This window comes from Gopherus evgoodei, chromosome 7 (genome assembly GCF_007399415.2).
Source record: "Gopherus evgoodei ecotype Sinaloan lineage chromosome 7, rGopEvg1_v1.p, whole genome shotgun sequence".
Taxonomy (NCBI): domain Eukaryota; kingdom Metazoa; phylum Chordata; order Testudines; family Testudinidae; genus Gopherus; species Gopherus evgoodei.
In genome coordinates this window covers 101614414-101636446 of record NC_044328.1, presented here as the reverse complement: position 1 = coordinate 101636446, position 22033 = coordinate 101614414, and the positions used below count along the sequence as shown (strand labels likewise).

The 22033-nt window shown below is 42.2% G+C and overlaps 1 protein-coding gene across 8 annotated transcripts in view; it reads left to right on the top strand.

The window, feature by feature from the left end:
* The window catches only part of WNK2 (WNK lysine deficient protein kinase 2), a 189560-nt gene extending 167832 nt beyond the window's left edge, over positions 1–21728 (top strand). For 6 of the 8 annotated variants that reach the window (XM_030568136.1, XM_030568135.1, XM_030568134.1 and 3 more), the window contains one exon: positions 8555–10756. In XM_030568136.1, coding sequence (XP_030423996.1) covers positions 8555–8905 — 351 coding nt within the window. In that variant the 3' untranslated portion in view covers positions 8906–10756. Of the gene's footprint in view, positions 1–8554; positions 10757–15614; positions 15741–20864 lie in introns of those variants that run through there. The other 2 variants (XM_030568138.1, XM_030568137.1) reach the window with 2 other exon arrangements.
* The last annotated feature ends 305 nt before the right edge of the window (positions 21729–22033 follow it).

Below are 22033 nucleotides of genomic sequence, written 5' to 3'. Positions count from 1 at the left end.
ATATAAAAGTGCAATTAGGCAGGCTAAAAAAGAATTTGACGAGCAACTCACAAAAGGCTACAAAACTAACCATAAAAAAGTAAGTACATCAGAAGCAGAAACCCTGCCAAAAATCAGTGAGGCCACTGGACGATTGAGGTTCTAAAGGAGCAGTCAAGGAAGACCAGGCCATTGCAGAGAAGCTAGATGAATTCTGTGCATCAGTCTTCGATGCAGAGGACATCAGTGAGATTCCCACCCCTGAGCCATTCTTTTTAGGTGGCCAATCTGAGGAACTGTCCCAGATTGAAGTGTCCATAGAGGAGATTTGGGAACATATTGATACGTTAAATAGTAATAAGTCACCAGGACCAGATGGTATTCACCCAAGAGTTCTGAAGAACTCAGATATGAAATTGCAGAACTACTAGCTGTGGTATGTAACCTATCACTTAAATCAGCCTTTGTACCAGATGACTGGAGGATACCTTATGTGACACCAATTTTTTTTAAAAGGTTCCGGAGGGGATTCTGGCAACTACAGGCCAGTAAGCATAACTTTACCACCAGGCAAATTGGTTGAAACTATAGTGAAGAACAGAATTATAAGACACATAAATGAACACGATTAGTTAGGGAAGAGTCAACACAGCATTTGTAAAGGGAAATCTTGTCTCACCAATCTATTAAAATTCAACAAACACATGGTCAAGGGTGATATAGTGGATATAGTGTACCTGGACTTTCAGAAAGCCTTTGATAAGGCTCCTCACCAAAGGCTGTTAAGCAAGCTAAGCAGTCATAGGATAAGGGGGAAGGTCCTCTCATAGGTCCAGACCTAATTAAAAAAACAGGAAACAAAGAGTAGGAGTAAATGGTCAGTTTTCACATTGAAAAGAGGTATGTAGCAATGTCCCCCAAGGATCTGTACTGGGACCAGCACTGTTCAACATATTCATAAATGATCTGAAAAAAGATGTAAACAGTGAGGTGGCAAAGTTTGCAGATGATGCAAAATTACTCAAGATAGCAGACTGAAGAATTACAAAAGAATCTCTCAAAACTGGGTGATTGAATTTCATCTGCCATTTTGTTGCCCAGTCTTGATAAATGCAAAGTAATGCACATTGGAAAACATAATCCCAACTATATATAAAAATGATGGGATCCAAATTAGCTGTTACCACTCAAGAAAGAGATCTTGGAGTCATTGGATAGTTCTCTGGAAACATCTGTTCAATGTGCAGCAGCAGTCAAAAACGCTAACAGAATGTTAGGAAGCAATAAGAAACGGATAAGAGAAAATATCATAATGCGACAATATAAAACCATAGTACACCCACACCTTGAATACTGCATGCAATTCTGGCCATCTCATCTCAAAAAAAGATATATTAGAAACAGAAACAGTAAACAGAAGGACCACATAAATGATCAAGGATATGAAACAACTTCCATATGAGGAGAGATTAAAGAAACTGAGACTGTTCTGCTTATAAAAGAGATGACTAAGGGTCTATAGGATAAAGATCTATAAAATCATGAATAGTGTGGAAAAAATGAATAAGGAGGTGTTATTTATTCCTTCACATAACACAAGATCCAGTGGTCACCCAATGAACTTAATAGGCAGCATGTTTAAAACAAGCAAAAGGAAGTACTTCACACGACACACAGTCAACCTGTGGAACTCATTGCCAGGCAGTGTTGTGAAGGCCAAAAATATAACTGAGTTCAAAAAAGAATTAGATACATTTATGGAAGATAGGTCCATCAGTGGCTATTAGCCAAGATGGTCAGAGACGCAACCCCATTACAGGGGTGTCCCTAACCCTCTGACTGTCAGATGCTGAGACTGGACAACAGGGGGTGGATCTCTTGATTATTGCTTGTTCATTCCCTCTGAAGCATCTGGCAGTGATCACCGTCAGAGACAGGATACTGGGCTAGATGGACCTATTAGTCTGACCCAGTATGGCCATTTTTAGGTTCTAAAGACATCTGTGGCAGTCCTACCACCGGAGTCAGTCTAGTATTTATTTAACTGGGCAAAGCAATCGTGATGTAACATTGAGACAAACTTGCATTGGCAGAGGATAGACTAGATGGGCTGGAAACTCTCTTCCATCTAAATCTATACATCTTCATTGTGCCTGTTGTCTATTCAGAACCTCCATTAATGTTAATAAGAGTTGCACACATGAAGCCAGAGCTCAGCCTATAACACAGTCAGCAAACTCTGCATTTTTTCTGAGAACATTTATGTTGCCCTGAAGGTCCTTTTATTGCCATAGGCAAATGGTTTGCTGTGTGAGTACAAGATATTACAGGTAACTTTTTAAAGTGAGAGCTGCTTTTTTAAGGGGAAGTCAACTTACAGCTCTTTGAAATATTGGTGCATGTGCTTGACAAATTGCATACAGACAAAGTGTTTTTCTCATTCTTAATTTCCCTCTCTCCATAATTGGAAGCATAGTAGGCAATACATGAGACTGGGCTGGCAAAGGAGGACTTTACCTTTCCCTTCCAAGGGGGAAAAGAAATAGCTTTCTGTTTTGTTCCTATTAAAATGAAAATTCCTACAGTAAACCACACCATGTTGCTTGGCACTTTGAGTATGAAATATAGTCACTACCCTTTACCTTTTTTAAAAAATACCTTCCAGTTTTCAGTAGTGTAGAGTGTCTTCATCTGAGCTTTCATGTGACTTGCTCCCTTTCAGACAGGAAATGTGCATGAAAACTGATCAATCAATAGTATATGTAGAAATGTAAAGGGAGATAATCAGTAGGTATTGATGTCAAACCACCTAATAAGAAAATTTTCATTACCGCTAATCCATGCTGAACAAGTACTGAAATAACCAACTCTTGTAGGTAGTTGTGGGCACCACAGAAACACAGGAAATGCAGCAAGTAACATAAAAACTGCCTTACGTATAAAGGGCATTGAGTGTTCTTTGGATAAATGTATTGCCTGAAGATGACAGGAGACCAAGGGCTTCACTAACTAGAGGCTTTCCTTCCTGCCACTACATGAGCTCTAAATGCTTCTAAAAGAAACACCCACAAAGGAAAGCTGTGAACAGAAAAAAATGTTTGAGTCAGTGATGTGATTGCTCTATAAAAGGTGCCGCCTCATTTCTGTCACTGGCATGTGATGTGTCATAAAGCCTGTCTGTTACCAAAACTTCATACATCTGTTTGAGCTTTGTTTTAGCTAGTTGACTGTCTAGGAAGCAAGAATTCTGAAGTAGGCATAGGGGCAGGGACAGGGAAGGGAGATTGTCAGCACTTGTTTTGCTGTGTTCCGTATTGGTTGCCCTGGAAGAATAATGGAACTGCAATTAAATCTCTGCTTGAACAGAATCCATTACTCACTATCCTCCCCGTCTGTCCGACTGGCTTTCCCTACATCTCACTTGTCTAGATGCCAAGCAAGTGAGTATTGACAGGACCATCTGATGCCAGTTCTCAATTGTTTCATACCCCTTGGCATTTTGATCTCTTGTCTAATAACAGGAGGAAAAAGGAGTGTGTGTGTGGAGTGACATCCCAGTTCTATTCATCTTAGCCACCAGCACTAGCCATATCCTGTTTGGTGGTGGTTATACTAGATTATTACTGTTAGTAGTATTGTAGATATGACCGCGATCACACTCATCCCACCAAGTTTGGTTGAAGTAAAAATCTTCTCGGGCTGCACTGTGAGAACTGACCAGACTTAATCTCTCTCAAATAGGATATATACACCAATCTCTCACACACTAGGTGTGACTGATGCATTAGACCTAGCCTGGCAAGAAAAGAGGCAAAAGAGGTGGAGCAGAGAAAAAGACAACTCTTTCCTGCTTCCTGCCACTTGTCTCCATTTTGTTTGTTTTACTGTTGCTTGTGTGTTGATGTACTTGGTAAGTTAATGTTTAGGAGTATACCGGGCACAGGAGAGGATGGCAGTAAAAGGCTAAGGAAGGATCTGAAGGGGACGGAGGTGATCTGGTGCTCAGGAGTGTAACTGTTCTTCCTGGTGTAAGCGGGAGTGTGGAAAAGCCACGGGAAAGGCTAGGGGTTCTGGGCCAGGGGGTACTGATGGTGGAAACCATGTATTTGGTGTTTGTATTACTACTTCAAGCCAGGGAGTGTGGCAACGCCCCTAGTTCCCACACCACTGGAGAGAGACCAGAGGTTTATAAAGGTCAGAAGAGTTGGGAAGGTGTAGTATGCAAAGCAGGGGGGGAGGTATATGGAAGGAAGATGTGGCAGGAGTGGAGCTGTACACAGCCTTGAGGTGTAACTCGACAGGAAGTGATTGAGGGGATTAGAGCAGAGGGATGCTGGCAGAGCCGACACACCAGGAAAGGAAGATCTGTTTAGCTGTAGCGTTGTGAGTGGATTGCAGTTATGAGTGGTGGGGAAGCTGGTGAGAAGAGAAGCTTCTATTACTCCATTTGAGAGAACCAGGGCATGCCGTGTTCCAGCAGAATGGGTGGACTTTGGATGGAAGCCTGTATCAGTTTTTTCACTCTGTTCTCTATGGCTTGGTTGCTATGGCCGTGAGGGTTTCTTAAGGGTTGTCCTATGTTCACTTCAGCTCCTGCATGTCAGGTAGCTTTATGTATCTCAAAGACATGTCATCTGTGTTGACTCTGTTTCCTAATGTATAATTATGCATTGTTTGCATAGTTATGAATGTGATTAAGGTAAGATAAGTACAGTGTATGTGATGGGGAAGGATTATCAAGGGAGGAAGAAAGAAAAATGACTTGCTCACCTCCTTCCCTCTCAATAACATTTTATTTATAAAATGCTTCTTAGTATGTCTAAAAACTTCATTAAAGGCTTGTCTATATGAGCCACTCAGGAAAATTAATCTGAGCCAACTAAAGGTGTGAATTTAAAGTGAATTAATTAAACTGCATTAAACCCCTGTGTGGACATTCTTGTTCAGAATTGAAGTGACCTTAATTCGGTTTAGCATAATTCACTTCTTTCTAAATTTCTCTGCCAAGGAAGTTTATTTGTATCACATGTGACTTGAGATGCAATTTTACAATGGATCTGGTGGAACCATTCATTGTAAGAACTATGTGTTTGTTTACCCAGCATGGTTACACCCAGACTAACTTAATAAACAAAATGTTTAGAACAAAAAGCAGAAAGAAACATAGAATGAAACCAATAGGGAAACACTGTGAATTATGTAAAATCCATTCAGAATAGGATTAGCCATGTGATTCTGTACCACTGACCACTTGTCATGGTAGAGTGTATAAGAATCAGACAGAAAGTAAAGACACAGCTCTACTTCTTTCTCATCCCAGAGAACCTAGCTATTTTGGAAACATTGTCAATGAGCTAGGAGACAAAACTCCAGAATATTCTTCAAAGACTGTTATGGTTCTCACCCCTACATTCTCACACTTCTTAACCAAATGAATGAAACACAAAATTCTGGTGTTTTTACCATTTGCACCAGGACACCAGCATCTGATAATCCTATGCCTCCCAAGACAACTTCAGTATAAAATATATGATCCATGCCAACCAGAAATATTTCAAGGTATGTTACAGATGCTCGTATCAGGAAATGCTATTACAAATAAAAAGACTCCCTGTAGTTACACAGTGCCTTCTGTTTTAGCATCACACACTCATCATTGCTGAGCAATGCATATCAAGGGGTCATCAGGACATGGTAAAAATGAGCCTGCATCAGAACTTCCTTCCAAATGAGTAACTGTCACTAATGGATGTAGCCAGATTTGCTGACAATAAATTAGCCAACAGAAAGGTCATCTGGTCCAGCAAGTATCTAATGATTTGAAAATGGCTTCTATCAGCATGCAGTTGGCCATCTCAGGAGGTGAGGGGGGAAATAGTGACATAATTCAATCTCAGCTGTGAATCCAACTCTGAAATTGACACTGGAACGATAAGTTATGGGGTCCTCCAACTCTTATTTGGAACTATTGGTGTATGTTTGCAGTTCACTGGGTGGCTTACCTGATAAAAGCCCAGCAGTGCCTTGCTATGTCTTGAGCCTGGCAAAATTCCTCAAGTGGACATCAGTGGGAATACCTGCCTGGTCCTCAGACAGATTTAATGAAATACCCAGCTGATCCTCACACTGCATGAAATACCCAGCTGACCTTGTTTACAGCCCTACCTTTCCTTATGACACAGATATTCAAGCTGCTGGTCAGTGTTTGGACAAGGATTTCAGATTTGGCCAGGTTTTGCCTTGAACTTTATGCACTAAGTGAGCACAGAGAATGAAAGTCCATGGCTTCACTGAAACTAGAATCACCTGCTTCACTCCACGGCACGGTTCTGAAGGCCCTGGCAGGGGTGTTGGTTGTGACATCACGCTCAGAAGATGTTGAGAGATGCAAGAGTACTGCTGAAAACATTTGAGGATTATCGATGAAGATATTCTTTCGAGGTTCAGCTGGAGAATCACAAAAAGGTTGCTGAAAAATAGTTTGACAGTCAACCTCCTATACATGGAGAAAGAGGCAATAGCTGGAGTATAGCCATAATTAATAAAGCGTTCATTTGGTCATTTTCTGGCAGGATGCGCTAAGCAGTAGGGAAGTCCTTGAAATGTGAACAGGAATCTGTCATGACTTTACAAGACATAGCCTGCATGTGTGAGGTTTATTTTTTGGGAACGAGATAATGTTATGTCCACCTCTATGGGTATAATCGATAAGAAGCAGCTGTGATCAAGAGTGATGTAGTTGAGCGAGAGCAAGAAACATACACACACCAAGGTATAACCATACTTCTCAGTATCTAAAAAGAACTATCACAGCTGGCAATAAACATTTCTTCAAGTTCTGATTCTTATACATTCAGGAAAACAGAGGTAGCAAAACCTCTTCAATAGTGCCATGTAGTGACTTCCAGTAATGTTATATAGTCTATTGCTTGTTGGGGCAGTATAATCAATTCTAAATTGGAGTGAAGCATGTACGCAGTAAATCTGTTGTCAGTTACTTAGAACAATCTCGTTTGCTTGAAAACACCATTTTTAGTATCTTAAAATATGGGCTTAAATAACATTTTTTTTAAAATCACCCTGTCCTATAGATATGTTCTCAGCTCATGTTGTTTTGTTGTTGCTTTTCAATTGGCTGTATTCTGACTGCTATAAAATATACCCATAGTTTTGACAAAATTAACAATGGAAAAGAATCAAAAAAGTTAAAAGAACCCTGGTTCATGCCATTATTTTTAGTGGAGAAGTTTGCAGCATCGCTGGTTTTAAAACCCACCATACAGGTGTCATATATATTTTAATACATTGATAACACACACTCAGACTCAAACTTCACTTGAGATTAAGTTAAGCAAACAGAAATCCATTAAATATTTCTGCACTGGTTACAAATCAGGGTTTTGTTTTACAGCTAGATGTTCCAGCCCCAAAAGCAAAAAGTTGCTCGATGACATCCCTGATGCTTCCAAAATAAAATAAAATATAAAAAACTAACCCACCACCCCACACACACCCTTTTGTCTTACTCATACTTACTTTTTGTCCTTAAAAATTCCCCGCTTGAGCCAATCTTATCCATTTGACCTGTTCCATATTGAGATTTCCAAATTAAAAGAAACACTGGTATTTGTGTTTCAGGAATAGGTGCTGATTTGGCACAAACACTGCAGGAAGTTATATGAAATTAAAACTAACCGAGTTGATAGGGAGACCAGATGGTCTTGCACCATAGTCATTCCTGTGATATTTGCTCTATTGTTAATCTTATAATTCCCAGTAAAGAAAGCCCTTTCTGTCACCACACCATGCAAACTCCAAATACCGTTGTTTCAGTGAGCAATGAGGGTAAACTGCTAAGGGCTAAACCCCACCTCCTTTGAAAAGTTGTGCTGGGATTTTAGAGAACTGAGGAAGTTTAACATGACATTGGGCTCCGGTTTTGTTCCTCGGGCAGGCATAAGTGCCAGCTGGAGTTGGGGGAGCTTACAGATCAGCCTTTACAAAAAATTGCTTTTGTGGCTTTGTGTTGAGTTCTCCCCCTGGTTCAGTGGCACACCCTGGCCTGCCTGCCCCTTTTAGGCTAGGAAGTTGACACAGCTATTATGTATACAGGCATCTGCATTTTTTCCCACATCAAAAATTAATTTATTTCCCAAACCGACCCTGTCCTTAGAGTTGGAGGGTGAATAGAACCCACCTGGTTCTTGCACGGGCTGAGAGAGAGCAAAGTTTACTATTTCGGAGGCTACCGGAAGAGTCTAATGGTAGCTGTTTAATAGTGGAGAGGCCAGGGAACTTGGTGCAAAGTTATTCTTTGCATTCCTTTCCCATCTATGTCTTGCTCAGAGGGGGGTTCTGTTAGAAAGGGTCAGTGGAGTGTGCTGGTGTGCACCCTGTCATTCAAAGCCTTTGCCACTTGAGGGAGTGAGTCTAACATAAGAGCTGAATCACTTGCCACCGCTGAGCTGAAAATGACCAATTCTACACAACTTTTATAGTTCAGAATATATAATGCATTGGTCAGTAAGGGGAAGATAAGCTTAATAGCTTTGCTTTTTTATTTGTCTTTCTGTAGGTTAATTCAGTAAGAACGGGCGTGGGGAAAAAGTGCATTGTTCCAGTGTCTTGTCCTATGTCAGCCGCATTAACTCCTGGAGTTTCGCCAGCCATGCCAGTGCCTATGCCAGGTACTACCCTTTCTGGCACAGTAACACCTTGTGTGATGCCTCTTTGTCAATATGGAGGAGTTTTCCCTACGCCAGTTTATGGAGTACAGTGGTCGGGCACAACAGCACAACCTGGAATTGTAGGAGCTCAGAGCATTGCACAGTTTCCAGCTCTTGGCAAAACTGGCTTGCAGATGTTTCCAGTGTCTCTGCAGCAGCCTGCTGTCAATCCACCTGGCCATAACATGAAAATAACATAGCTTTGTTGCCTTTGGATGGATAGATGATGATTTCAAAATTGGAATGCTGAGTGTTTTGAGCCTATAGACGCCATATGTGTTTGAAGAGGTACGGTTCTACTGCTGGCACCCAGTTCAGGCCTAATAGCACACACAGCCATACACTGCATCAAGCAATCACTGTGAAATGTTTTCACAAAAGAGAGTTTGTTTGTTTATGGCAATATCTGCTTAAATTTCATTGCTAAAGACACTTTATTCTCTTGTGTTCCTGTGTTCTACACTTGCAATCTTTAAAGTTAATATACTTGAATTGAAGGTTACAAAATTGTATTAACCCTTGCAGGAGTACAGTGCCTTGAATTTAAGCTTTTCAGTCCCGGCTGGAAAGAGATGTAAAAATATTTGAAAGGTGTGTTTTATTTACAATCTGCTTGTGAGTTTCAATTTTTATTTTTTTATTTGCAAAAATACTGAAGGTTACAATTGACGCTCTTGATTAGTTTCGTTCCATTTTCTACTGTAAATGCTTTTATTTTAATTAGTGGGTTGAATTTAAATTTTTAAGGCTTTTCAGAAGTTTGCAAAGTGAGATTGGTTTGACTGAGATGCTGATTTAAATCCATTTACATTTGTACAATGAGTAGTGAAATATATGCATTTTAAAATAGAAGCATTTACGAGAGCGATGAAGGTACGTTGTACATAAGTATAGGGAATAGCTTTGGGCTGTGCATTTCCTTCCGTTATGCCGTTGTTGGTATATTTGTTGCAGATGACAACTTATTTTTGTTACAGGGAGCAGGCAGGCAAATACTTCTTTCTTTTAGTTCAGCAGCAAATTGATTGTTTTATTTCCCCCAGTGGGCTTGTTTAATTCAGTTAAATTACAAATCCGTGCATGTTTCATCACTGAACAATCTAACTGAAATCTTGATTATAGGAGAACCGATCTCCAGGTTACTGTAAGACGTATGTAAGTATAGTACTTGCATGTACTCTCCCTTCAGTTCTGTCAGCAGTATTGGTTAGGAATGGTATTTGTTATCACTGAAGTGCTAACAGTACTCACACTGAAAGGGAATTAAATGGGAAGCTCTTATTTTTCCTTTCTCCTGTGTGAACAGTGAATCCTTCGGTTTTGGTGTTTGACCACGGTTTGTTTGAATCTTTTATTTATTTTTTTCCATATTAATTAAGTTTGCACTGTAGGTAGCAAGGACACCTCTTCTGTTTGATAGTTGCTTTTTGTCCACATTACTGTGCATAGAATCTGCATCTTCACCTCTCAGTCAAAAGGCACAAGGTAACCACTAAAACTGATTTACTGATGGTAAGTTTCATTTTACTAGAACACACTAAGGGAAATCATTATTGGCACTGGTAGCAAAACATTACATGGTCAGATTTGAAGGCACACTGCTCTAGATTCTTTACTGCAACGATATTTTATATTACCTGCTGAAGGGTGGAGATGTCTTGTGCTGCCAAGCTGTGAATTGTATAGTTCTGTTGTACTTTGAGCATTTTAACTGTCTAAATTATTTTGTTTGTACCCTTTAAATATATTATTCCATCAATTAAGTTAGAATTGAATTTTATAGACAATTATGCAGAGTCTTCTGCCTGGGCAAAATACTTACTGTAGTAGGAGATTTCTGTTCTCTGTAACATGTATCTTGAATTTATTCCTTTAGATTCATGTCTGTATGCTACTGAGCAAACATGGAAAATATGTTCTCACATCATTTCTCCTTCAGCTTGCACTGGATCTTACAGTTTGTTGCTATTGCCTGATGTATAGTCCACCCCTTGTATACTGACAGAGTCAGTGGCACTAAAACCCCCAAGAGATTGTATATATTGAAAAGAAGAAAAATAAACATTTTGTGCTTGAAAACTGTGTGACAAACTTAGTGTTTTCCTAAAACTTTGAAGCAGATTGTTCTCTAACTGCACTTAACAGATGGCCTCCACCTCCCCAGCCAGGCGGTCCGTTCCTTTCAAGGTGCAAATGCTGCCTTTCCCAGGTCTTGGCTGCTGCCTGTAACAGCCACTGTGCCAGGGTATGCCACAGTGGAAGTGAGACGGAGCTGAAGGAGTCGGTACAGGCATAGCACACACCTCTTCAGTCATGTTGTTTGCCATCTCTTGCCTCAATTTTTCTGGTGCTCCTTTGCACATAGACTGGGAAGTAAACCCAGCTGGACGTTCCAATTGGTTGTCTTAAGTGAACTGCAGCACCAGGCCAGCAACTCTGTGGAGGGCCATTGGGCTGCTAGAGCTAGGCAGATGGTGGGAAGAGTGAATTTGAGTGAAAGTCCCCGATGAAATGCCAAGGCTCCCCTTGTAACTCAACCTGTGATAACGTAGATGTGACCATCTACTGGTGAAAATCTGCCCTGAAGTATTAACTGTATGCACCATGCACACTCTTGCAAGACTCTCTCTCTGACAGACTGCATTGCAGAGATGAGAGGAGGAAAGTAACTGTGGACCAGACGTTTGGTACATCTATTTCAATTTTTCAGCTTTCCTGTGTATGTGAGCTGGGCAGCCATTAGGGCTGAGACTCTCTTGAGTTCAATTTTTCTTACTTTTAAAATATGTATTGCAGTTCTCTGGCTACTCCGGATCTCTTTTCCAGACCCACAACGCACACGAGAGAATAAGTAGTTGCTGCATGAATATATGTATACAGTCATCTATAATGTGTCTAAGAAGAGTCAGTAATACAGTGTTTACAAATTGTGTTAAATTTTGAAAAAAGTGAATTTGAGTGAGAGTCATACACAGCAGTATTGTTTCCTGAATGTACTCTTTTTACAATGGTGCTTTTAAAATGATTTGTGATTTACATTTCTGAGTGACAGTTCTTAACTAGTGAGAGGGGTGCAGAGCAGTGGAGATGGAATTTGACCGTTTCATTAAAATATCCTTTATTTTGATATCCAGACAGTCACCATGGTGAGATCCTTCATGCTCCTAACTTTGGGCTAAATTCTGCTGTCTTTCCTCATGCTGAGTAGTATCTGGCTCTGAGTCATTCCAGTGGAATAAATGATAATGCTTATCAAGCTAGGTACTATTCATTGTCAACAAGGGGATCCGAATCTAGCGTGTGCCCAGCTTTGAGGCTGTAAGGACATCAAAAGAATCCTCAGTGGGTACCAGCCATTGGATATGCTCTTTGTACCTGCAACTTGTAGCTTCTCAAAAATCGTTCTTTGTCTCTGATAGCATAATGCTGTCCCAACAGTTCGGTATAACTAGTGGGGGAAATCAAGAGAATATGTCTGTATTATCTCAAATGTTTCTAGCTAGCTGCATGTGTTTTATATTAAGCCTTTGAAAAGGAAACTGAGTGTATCTGTATCTATATTGTAAGTGTCATTACCTGTGCCGCCTATAGTTAAGGTTACCTGACGTTTTCCATTATGGAACGCTAGTTTCAGTTCCTTATAATTTTGCCAAACTTAAACCGGTCAGGCTGAAATTTTCCATACTGGGTGTGTGCCAAAGACTGAAGTATTTTAAAAGTTGCCGATAAAGCAGCTCAGCCATTCCAGAGAAGGAGATTGGTGGAGGGGGAGGAAATCTTGCAACACTTCCATTGAGATGCTCGAGTGTCTCCGTCATTTGGAGCAGAGGCTCTCCATTTGCAGGGTGCTTGCCCTTGGTGTCCGGAGTGTGCCATTTGTCACTCCCATGAAAATCTACCCACAGCTGGCTAAATTATAAACCTCTGAAAAATCTGCCTGCACGTGCGCCGTAGAGCTTTGTTGGAGTTTGGCAACTAAATTCTTGGAAGACTGCATCTGCATTGAGCATGCTCCATCCTTGCACAGCTCCTCCCTGAAGACCAGACCCTGCATGTGTCACCCCCACAGAGGCAGCAAAGAATCCTGTGGCACCTTATAGACTAACAGACGTTTTGGAGCATGAGCTTTCGTGGGTGAATACCCACTTCCTCAGATGCATGTCTGCGGAGGGTCCGCTCGTCCCGTGGCTTTGGGGACCTCCCGCAGGCTGCCGCTGAATTCACGGGACCGGGGACCTCTCGCAGGCAAGCCACCGAAGGCAGCCTGCCTGCCGTGCTTGGGGTGGCAAAATCCCTAGAGCTGCCCCTGCCTCTGCCACAAAGTTCCTATGTGATGCTGGGCAGGTCACTTAAACCAAACTTCACAGGTGGCTATTGTGTGCTCCTCATTTTCTGGGTGCTCAGCCTGAGACCTCTGGGGTCAGATTTGTGGAATTGCTGATTGTTTTCAAACTGGAGATTTAAATTTCCTGGTCTTGGCAAGGTAAAGATTCTCCTGTGCATATTCTCACTGGAGAAAACAATGGGATGTATTAAACCTACAAAAAAAACCCCACAGAGTTGGAATGAAACCCCCCAATAGCACGTGTACGTAGGTGGTATTTGAATAGAATAGTGACCATCCTTCCAACATCTTTGCAAGTCACCCATGAAAAGTTCTAATCAGATTTCCCAGTTTTTCAATGCTTTGAGTCCAATGTGATTTTTCTTTCTCAAAATAAGCAGAGATTCAAGGTCTAGACCAGCAGGGTTCAGATGCCATTTTTGACCTAATATATATGGCAAAAACCTGTGGAGTTCCTGAATCATTTCCGGCCCGCTGAGGTCAGTTGGGTATTTTTCCTGAAGCAATTGGCCTTGAGGTAGGGGTCACAAACTAAATAGTTCACGGCGGAGTCTTAAATAACTTGTAAGGTTTCCTGCATCCTTCTTCCCTTTTCCGTCCTAGACTTATTGTACCATTTGTAGAAGATGCTGGGTGCTGGAGTAGTTCGTGTGTGATGAATTGTGTAGTAAATCTCTCTGCATAGGAGGCAGTCGTGAATACACACAAATGTTTTCATTGTCAATAGGGAATGTGGATCTTGTTGTGCGGTTGGGGAGCTGACAAAGGAACAAACAAGGCTGACCAGATGATGCTTAGAGTGTTTGATTCTAGTATTTTTTATTATTATTTATTGAATCTTTTATTTCTAATCTTAGATTTTTTTTATATACTTTTTTTAACCTGGGCTTTGGCCTGTAATTATGAAGCCAGGGTGGTATGGCTCTCTCGAGAACTACAAGGGCCTTGGCCATTCTGGGGCTTCTGTGGTGTTGCTTCTGAATGGATCTGAGGCAGCTAAAATAACTTCCCAACCTAGACTCTTGAGACTGACTCCTGATGAGCTTAGATGTGAAATTTTGGAGGCTGTGTAGATGAGGTCTGGTGTGAGAAATTATCTCACTGGCTACTTCTTGATCAGCTTTGTTTTATTAACAGCTTCATGGGCAGAGGCCAATAAATAACTCCTTCTGTTCCAGGAGATCAGGTTCTAAAGTATTGTGGTGGAGCCAAGTCCAGGCAGAATTTGACGTTGATCAGAAGCAGGTGGAAGAATGACTGTCAATCTCAGTCAAGGCAGCTTTTACTACCTTTCAGAGTGGGTTAGTGATACATGTGCAGGCAGGTCAGAGCAGCTGAAGTGATGGGAGGGTGAAAGGAGAGATTGGATTTAATATAAAACACCATGGGAACCAACGAGACCTGTACCAAACATCAATAGAATCACTCTGCTGGTATGGTACACCCTTCCCTCTTTTCCTTCATCTTTGACTTGCTCTGAAGAGCCTACAGTCTTAGAGAGTGATCAGTCTTATTTTATACTGAAAGAGCCTGGCAAACTTTGTGCTTTGTATAAACCAAACGGGCTTGCAGCTCTAATAACCACTGTGCATGCCTCTGTGATGTAGACAGGAGGACTTCAGTGCACTTCGCTGCGGGCTACACAAAAAGGCTGATCTGTGACTGTAGCGAATGCAGAATATGTGGAACCACAAGGAGGAAAAAAGGTGTCTCTGCTTGTGTGTTGCTCTGTGCTTGCCTGGAGGTGCATGATTTGAGTTTGTTTTGAAGCTGACATTTTAAAGCTCCGTGAACTTGGTTCCCAGGGCCCTACTGAACCGATTGTATCCTACCTGCCCTCTTGCACTGGTGAAGATAGGAGGGCCTGTAGGATGCTGTTCAGACCTGGTGTTCTGTCATCCTGGTTTATCCCTTTCTCTGCAGTCCAGGTCTTCGTAGGGCCATGGACTTGGCCTTTTTTCTCTAGGGCCAGTTCAGACAATGCTGCCAAACCTGCAGGTGCAGGAAGCCCCTTGTTCATGGGTAGCCTCCCCAATGCAAATGCGCCATTTCCAAATCGTGCTGCAATAATGTATGGGGCACAGTTCATGCTGCTTTGAGTTAACAGAGATCTCTGTGGTGATAACTCAGAACACACAACCATTTTAGCATGGGGCACTTACCAGATTCCCCTTCACTTCCCTAGTACAATAAGAAATCTCCATCTAGTGTTCTCCTTCCATCCACTGACACCAGTTCTGGACACATTCTCTGGTTTTCCCCATCGCCACCTCCTGAGGGACTGGAACACTCCCAGCCATTGTGATATAGAAGTTCGGGAAAAAGTTGCACCCTGAATCTTGGCTTGGCTTGAATGGCTTAGATGGGCTTTAACCGCCCTCTATACAGGAGCTTTAAAATATCCTGGTATTTGAGAGAGCTTTCAGGATGCCACAGTGGACGTTGTCATTCTTCTCTTGGGTGACTGACTTCTGCTTCCATAAGGCACCTAAAATGCCCACAGCAGACAGATTTGTTCCTTACATGCTGGGTCTGTACTCTAATGTGACGGTTTTGTTTTTTAGATTCTGAAAATGAGGATGCCATTGCCACCTATTGATGCGGGACCAGCTCAACTGCAGTACCAAGCACAAGGGCCTATGTCAGCTAAGGAGGACGAAGAGGAGGACGTGAAATGATGTAACGTGAGAAGTTCTGTACCGCTCTGGTCCACTCTGCACAATTTTTGTAACATCTTTCTAAGCATTTTCTATGTATAGCTGGAAATACAAACGTTATGCAAAAATAAAGGAAAAATATTTTGGGGGGAAAAGGATTTGGTTCCCTTCTCATGTGACTTCAGATCTGAGTTCTTAGGAGCAGCCTGCAGAGGAGAAAGTTTGAGGCCTCTGCACCGGCCGAGCATCTCGCAAGCTAGCTCTTTGTCCTGTTACAGCACTCAGATTGGTATTCAACTCAAGACCACCTGGGTTTTGCATTCCACAGTGTAAACGGGCAGCCTTTCGCTGACTCAGAAAGGCGCACTCAGAGCTAGGCCCCGACCAAGGCTTTTTGGTTGCCTTCCTGTTCCTGCTTCACCCAGAACTGCTCACTTAGTCCAAGTGACTTGGAAGAAACTGCACCCAGGGGAGGCTCCAGGCCCCAGCACACCAAGCACGTGCTTGAGGCGGCAAGCCAAGGGGGGTCGCTCTGCCGGTCGCCGCAGGGGCGGCAGACAGGCTGCCTTCGGCGGCTTGCCTGCGGAGGGTCCGCTGGTCCCGTGGCTTCGGCGGACCTCCCACAGGCATGCCGCCGAAGGCAGTCTGCCTGCCGTGCTTGGGGCGGCAAAATGCCTAGAGCTGCCCCTGGCTGCATCAGCCCTTTTGACTTTGCCTGGTGGGCCCTGATTCACTTCTGTCTCCTCCCAGCCCTTCTATCTGCTGGAAGACCAGTTCTCCCAGAGTTCTGCCCACAGCTGATCCTGGCTGGCCTCTCTAGGCCGCTCTTGGAGGTCTAAACTCACTGCTCTTTTTCCCCAAAAGGACACCTTTGGGTGGGGTTGGCCAAGATGGCAGGGCTCCAGCAGGGGGCAACAAATGCCTGGCACACCCCCACGGAGGCACCTAGCCCTGACTTTCACATTCTTTTTGCTTCCTACAGCAAATCATAATTTAATTGAATGGTTTTCAAAAAAACAAAAATAGGCATATTTATTCCAAATCTAGAATGAGAACCAGTTCAATTTATATTTCTCCCTGTCACAAAGAGAAATTAATAAGTCATATTCTTTTTTAAAACTGGTGAAATCCAGTAAGAGAAATATACAGCGAACTTTGCTGGAGAATAAGCTTGTTACTTGGCTTTTTAGACTAGCTGCATTTTCTTGACAGAGTTAAATACAGTTGTCAGGTCTCTTCTACTTTTAAATAGAAAAATGTTCTGAGAGAGCTAGTAACTGGAGCAATTCATAAACTACTTTAAAGTGCCTTCAACAGAGAACATGCTAAAATTATGTGGTGGGTGATTCCTCTTTCTTGAGTCACTGAAGACAGCTTCTGACTATCCCCTGGGTGATGGTGATGTAGAAATGAGTTTGTAGCAATTATCTCATGAGATTGCAGATAGCCACTGAAGTGCTTGGCAGTTGGGTGACGTTCTAGTGCTCTCACTGGGAAAGGCTAGAGTGCTGGTATGGCTCTATCTCTGGGCCCCACACTCTTCCACACTCCGGCTGCAATACACTTGCTTCCTGTCTGGATTCTAATTAGAATCCCTGACCTTTCACCTTCCCTTCTCTGATACCATGTGTGACTGGGGTCCCAGGGAGCCTAACTGAAGTTACTCAGTTAGGATTAACTGCAAAGAATTGGGCAAACAATCCCCAAAGCTGGTGGATATTTCAATACTTAGATTTACCAAGCCAGCACAAAACAGCTTCTGTACTATCTTACTGGGCACCCAGAAGCCAACAACACAGTTTCCTTAAAGCAACCCAGTCTCAGGCCTCCACCCAGACACCCAAGTCAAATATGATGAGGATTACTGAAAATCTTGTTCATCATATAAGAAAGTTCTACCAATGCCAAAGGAACGGACATACTACCTCTCAGATTAATAAATATGTCAGATCTTTTCCAAATGGCCCCTTACAGCCAATCCTTATTAACTAAACTAAAATTTATTGAAAAAGAAAGGGGAGACAGTATTGGTTAAAATATACAAACAGACATGAGTACAGTTCTGAGGTCAGATTAATAGTAGAGGTGGTGAGCTTTGTAGTTGCAAAGAGTTCTTTCAGAATTAGTCCATTGATTATAGTCCAATATTCATATTCCGGGTGATCCCGATGGGACTGAAGAATAGTTTTATGACTTAAGCTTCCCCTGCATGAAGCATCAAGCAGATCTGAGATAAAAAGGTTCAGGACCCAAGACATCTTTATGCAGTTCCAGGTCGTCTTTTGACAGCTCAGAGTCCTTAGGTGAACAATAGGCAACCATGGAAACTGTTTCCTAAGCATCACCCGTAATTAGCTACAGGGATTAACATAAGGCAGTTGCCTGTTTTCCACCATTCACAGATGATTTGCTATACATTTCAAGGAGAGATGAATACAATAGAGACAGGAACTGTTTGATTACATTGTTAACCTCTAACAATATAAATGTAAATGCACAAAAACACAATCTACCAATATGTCCCTAAAGATTGAATTTGGGTCATTTATCCTGCAGGATGCTTAACCCTTTCTGGCCATGTGTCACACCATGGAAGCACGCAGTCCCAATTTTTCACATGCCTTGCACACACTGTCATCTCCTCTCACATAGTTGCAGCTGGGCATGGCATGTGGGGTGGTGTTCGCCTGCCCTGTCTTTTCCAGTCTTCAGTTCTCAACAATAAAACCCTTTGCTGCCATCATTCTCCAAGCCATTACGTCCCTGAAATCCAAGTCACAAGGCGTTACATCTGCTGGAGGCAAAAGAATCTCTGTGGAATAGGGGACAGTCTGGGGATATAGAGGGTACATTCATTTAAATCAACCTGAACTAGATACCCTGGCACAATAAACCATTAATGCCATACAGGATAAAAGACTCAACAGAAGCAAGGTCGCAAGAAACCACTTTGTAGGCTACGCTGGAATTGAAAAGTAGCTCCAAAATGGCCTGGGTGTGTGATCCTAATACTTAGCTATTCTGCCCATGTGTAAGGGAATCAAAGCTGATCTGAGGTGCACACCAAGAAGCTGTAAGATGGCGGGGCTGCTTCTAAATTACGCATTCTTACCTGCTTCTGGCTTCTCTGCATGTAAGCTAGCTCAGCTTTGACTCCCTTGCATGTGGGTGGGTAGTGTAAATAATTCTGTAAGAGTTTCACTGGAGACTAAAGGGTCTGACACACATTAGTGTGGCTCCCTTCTGATTTCTGTCCTCTAGCTGGTTTTCTCTTCACTTTCATCAAGCACAGCGAAAAAGAAACTCCTTCCTGTGCAGTTCCATTGAGTAGCTGAGGGAGTAGCCAGCACACTCCGCACAGGACGAGTATGCATCTCATGGACATGCTCTTCCCCTCATGTCTCAGCTTTCCAGTGAGCATAGCAACACACCACTGCACGGTAACCTGACTGGGTATTTTTACTCTTTATAGTTTTAATGGGTGCTTTCCCCAATGGCTTCACAACCTCCTGTGCCTGGAGAACCACCCCTAGATATCTGGCCTATATAGTCTTTCCAATGCACTCCCGGTCTGGAATTCCTAACTCTAAACTGTGGCTTCCCCAGGTAGCTTCCACTCGAATACTGTGCTGCTTTGGATCCAGCATTTGAACAACCGGAGTCATCTAGTCAGCGTGGGTGCAAAACTGACAGCTGTCTGTCAGACTGAGATGTCTCACTTGTTAACAGCAAAAACCAGTTGCCTCTGGGCAAAGGCTTGTAGGGGCAGATTTGGAATGTTACATACAGATGGGCTTTAAAAGGGGGGACACAAGGACAATAGGATTTGTTCGGAGGAGGAAACTGCCAAAACCCACCCAGATTCCACCATGGATGGTTGGGGAGAGCGAGAGGGCGAATGACCAAAGGGAAATGTACTCAGAGTACGTACAGTAAATATCTATCCGACAAAGTGAGTATTCACCCACGAAAGCTCATGCTCCTGTACGTCTGTTAGTCTATAAGGTGCCACAAGACTCTTTGCTGCTAGTAAATACCTAAATACTACTGAGAAGAATAATAGGTAAAAGCTGCTTCAGCCACAGCCTCCTGTGTGTCGCTGTTTCAGCCATAATCAGATTTATACTAAAGGTAACGGAAGCAGCAGAGAGTATTAGTGATTTTTAAGGGAAGAGTTAAAGTCAGTTGGCTGCGTGGAAAATGGCTTCTATTGGCTTCCAAGGCACTGATTCGGGCCTTTCATATGGTACCTTGCAAAGCCTGTAAGAAGCAGAGGGATGGATCCAGGGATATAATGAAAGAAGGACTTATTGTTTCCTCGGTATATCTAGCCACCTGACCTACTTTTGTCAACTCATCATATAATCAAAAGCTTCAGCAGCTCCAGCTTTCATAACTGCATGTCCAATTTGCGCACACAAGGTGTTTGCACATGCAAGCTACTAATTGGAAGCTCAAACGTGCTGTCTGATTGCTTGTGCGCTTGCAAAAACCAGGCCCTAAAGTCTAATACCATGATCTAGAGCAGTGCTACTCAAAGTGGTGGTCTGTGGACCGGTGCCAGTCTGCGAGTCATTGGCTGCTGGTCTGCAGCGAGTTTCCAGGAAAGAAAGAGAGAAATAATAGTATAATTTAAAAATCACACCGGAATTCCACCAAGAATAATTATCAGTCGATAAGTCGACAATATTAAATATGTTTTCAGAAGTCCATATTATAATATTGATAAATAAACAAAATAAAAAAGTCTGCCAATTTTTTTATTCATTATATTGTTTCTGATATAAATTAATATTACTATGAATGTTCAAATAATATTTTCTTGGATCTAGTCATTTTATACTATCTGCCCAGGTGCACAGCCTTACAGTCAGTCTTCAGTGTATTTAAATGGGAACACTTCTTCATGTACGCCACACTCCCATTCCAATTAATACAATGAAGAATGTTAGTTTTTCTGATCTGATGTGCTACGTGCCTATGCAAAAATGATGATAATATGGCACAAATATGGTACCGGTCCCTGGCACATTGGGAGAAAAAACTGCCAGTCTGTCACATCAGATAGTTTGAGAAGTACTGATCTAGAGGGAAGCCGTTTAATATGTAAAAGCACCAAGTGGTTTGTTGCTGATGCTTGGCTGCATTGCTTTGCAGGACATCCCATCTTTCCCGGCCTTGGTTTCCAATCCTCATTGGTACATGAGCTGGCTCAAGAATATTGCAGCCATCACGAAGGCAAAGATACAACTGCTGATGTGTTTCATAGGAAGCTTTCAAATGGAAGGATGACCCTTGGATTTCAGTGGAGGCTACAAGGAAAACTGGGAATGTGTAGGGCTCTATTGGACACACACTTTTATAGAAAGATCTATACTTACCATCTTTTTAAATGGTACTTTGTTATTTAAAAGGCTTTTCCCGCCCACCTCTTTGGAATGTTGTGGTTTGTTCATTGCTGAAACAGTCAACAAGAGCGTGTGTAATTCCAGAGAGGCAGTAGTGCACTATACTGGGAAAGAACCCATGCATGCATTTGACAGCAAATTTAGTTTTGGTGACAGTTAAGAGGAGATATTTTAAAACCTTAATACCCACAAGCGAGCCTCCTGCCACAAGGCCCTGGTTCAGCAAAGCACTTGAGCAAGGAGTTGCATATGTTGACTTAAAGAAATGATGTACCCAAACCTTGGAAAAATAAAGGCTTCAAACCCTTTTTGGATTTGTATAGTTTCTGAGAGAGATAAGCATGTGCTTAAGTCTTTTGCTGAATCGAGGCTATTGTGCCAAAATGGAATGGCCAAATGCTGTTTCTTTCCTCCGTTCTTCCAGGACTGTTTCCAGGTACTCTAGCAATCTAAGCAGAAGAAATTGCCTGAGGAAAGGGGTGAATTTCCTGGGGGAGGTTATAAAGAAAGTCAGAAGTTTTAACAATTACAACATGCGTTGTTGGCATGCACACACAAATGAAATGGTGTTGTCAAATCCATTTTAAAAGTATTGAGGATAGCAAAGTAATTCTCAAACGTTTGTGCAAATTGTGTGTAAGTGTCTAGACTATCAAGATAATTTCAGTATGTGAAATATAATGCATTTTTTGCTCTATGGCTGAAATGGTGGATTCTTTTGAAAATGGCTGTATACAAAAACTCTGCAAATCCAAGGGGGCTTTGAAGCCTTAATTTTCCAAGTTTGGGGCTTATTTGACTATGCAACCTGCATTTGTTACATTTTCAAACGTAGTAAAAAGGCTATCTGTTAAAAAAAAGTCAGTTGCATCCGTAGATCTTGGAGATGACCTAGATGACTGGGCAACAGGAGGAACC